Genomic DNA, 2,286 nt, shown 5'->3' with positions numbered 1-2,286 from the left:
TGAGATACCCTATGAGTTAACCAGTAGCACCCCACTATGTCGCCTAGATCGAAAATTAAAGACACCGCCCTGCACAAGCTGGGTTTCCAGGTTTTATAACCGGACCAGGACGAGTTCCATTTTCGCCTGATGAGCTTTTGTTTTGTAAAACCACTGTGGGTGTCCCTCGTAGCTTCGTGCTACAGCCCAGTTGGTGAAAATTTTTCCTTTCATAAATCTTCCTTACCTTGCTTGTGATAGCTTTTTTTTTATGGTTGCGACAGATTCAAGTGATATTTGTGAAATATATTGTTTTTGGTGCACTCCACGTGCATTGCTATTTGCGGACACAAATTCACGCAGATCAAAGAATTTTTAGTGGAATTTCTTGAAGAAAATGCTGCAGAAGATAATGTAAACTTGATAATGTAATGGTACGAAATAAAGCCAGTGTTGTTACGAAAACTGTCATAATAAACATAATAATCTTGTTCATTTTTTGCAGCCACAGCGTGCAAATGAACATCATGTCGACAACGAAGCCGTTCACTCAAAACATTGATGGGGTCCCTAGAGACCCGCATTGCAACCCTGAAATCCTTAAAGGAGCGTTGGAGTTTCGCGCTCGAGAAGGCCATCTAGTCCAGCTTTCATTTCCCAAAAGCGGAACGCACTGGGTCCTTTATATTTTGCAGCCTATTCTAAAGAAAGGTCAAGCGATCACAAGTTACGATGAGTTCGCACATAACATGATATATCTGGGAGTGTCACACCCTGACGACTTGAAACTAAGCCTGCCACTGCGTGTGATCTCATCGCATTATCCCTTGAGAAGTGAGTTAATGAGCAGCGAGGCAAAGTACATCTACGTGGTGCGGAACCCGTGGGACGTCTGCGTGTCATTCTACCACATGGCGACAAGTCTCAGCGCTTACCGCTTCCAACATGGCACATTCGACCAGTTCTTTGATGCTTTCCTGAGCGAGGATGTCGCAGGTTGCGGGAACTACTTCGATAACGTGGTTTCCGGATATGAGCTTAAGGACATACCCAACGTGTTTTTCGTGACATATGAGAACTTGACGAAAGACATCCGAGGCACTGTTCTGAAGCTTGCGCGCTTCTTGGGAGACAGCTATGCAGTAGACTTGGCAAAGGATAATCGGATGCTTAGTGAGTTGCTTGAACGATGCTCGGCGGATCACATGAAAGAGACGATGGTCTTGGACCTCAGCACAAACTTAAATTTTGGCATCGACAAGATGCTGCGGCGCCTTCACGTTAATTGCAAAGATGGACACAACGGAGACAGCAAGAAGTACTGCTTCGTAAGAGAAGCCAAGGTCGGTGGGTGGAAGAGGTACTTTTCACGGGAACAGCGGCGGCGCTTGGAAGAAGCGATAAAGAAGGTAGAAGAAATATCGCCGGTGATGGAGCTTTGGAGCGGTATACGTGAAGAGGCCACTGCGACGTCAACTGACAAATAAACAATGAAGGCGTGAAGGTGAAGAATTGTAATGAAATTCTCATGTATTTTCTTTGTTTCTTGAAAAAAATATTTTGAATCAACTTGACATAAAAATCACTTTCTCTGTTACTTTAAGGTACGATCAGCAGTGTTGATAAGTATCTCACTGTGTGCTTTCTTGGGAAACATAAAAAGGCCACGGCCGTATCTGTTCAAGATTGCCGATTGGAAGCTTACGAACTTAACAGTAATGCATATGGCAATGAATGTCTTCGTAGATTGTGTTTCTGGTAGCTTTTTCGTTTGACTGCACTCGAGCCCCGAGCTTTTGCGTCGACTAAGGGAATCCTTTGTAATGATGTCTGCCCTTTTCGACTGTTCAAAAGAAAAATACATGTGCAAGTATCCCTGACGGTATTGCTGGCTTTGTGCAGCTGTTAGACTGTTTTGTGACTTATTACCACACCTGCGAAAGGAACCTAGACAGGAGCGTTCAAGGGAAGGCCAAGCTGTCACATCTAGATTTGCATTTATTTCCGTCAGTCAAGAAAAACGATGATGGAACAGCAAGTAGGGTTCGAGTCTTTCGACTTCATAGGAATTGTGACAAGACGGAGAGATAGTCAGGCTATATCGGTTTATGTTTATGTAAGTGTACGGGGGTCACCCCACACGGCAGTCTCGTCAGTGTGAACTTAAAGTTACGTGTTTTATAAAATTTGATGATCCGGGTAAAAACTTGGAGGACGCTCCAGCTTCGCCTTTAAGAGTGGAACGCGCTAGCATTCAAAAATTCCTGGCTGCTTTTTGCGCTTCCCGGCAACTGCAGCTTATTTAAG

General features: G+C 44.3%; 1 protein-coding gene across 1 annotated transcript; it reads left to right on the top strand.

Moving 5' to 3' along the window:
* Positions 1–821: 821 nt before the first annotated feature.
* LOC142578368 (sulfotransferase ssu-1-like) lies at positions 822–1,466 on the top strand. Its single transcript, XM_075687763.1, has one exon. The coding sequence runs from the start codon at positions 822–824 to the stop codon at positions 1,464–1,466; it is 645 nt and encodes a 214-aa protein (XP_075543878.1).
* Positions 1,467–2,286: the final 820 nt, after the last annotated feature.

This window comes from Dermacentor variabilis, chromosome 4, assembly GCF_050947875.1.
Source record: "Dermacentor variabilis isolate Ectoservices chromosome 4, ASM5094787v1, whole genome shotgun sequence".
Classification (NCBI taxonomy): Eukaryota; Metazoa; Arthropoda; class Arachnida; order Ixodida; family Ixodidae; genus Dermacentor; species Dermacentor variabilis.
The sequence above is the reverse complement of the archived record's forward strand: the minus strand, read 5'-3'. Positions and strand labels throughout refer to the sequence as shown.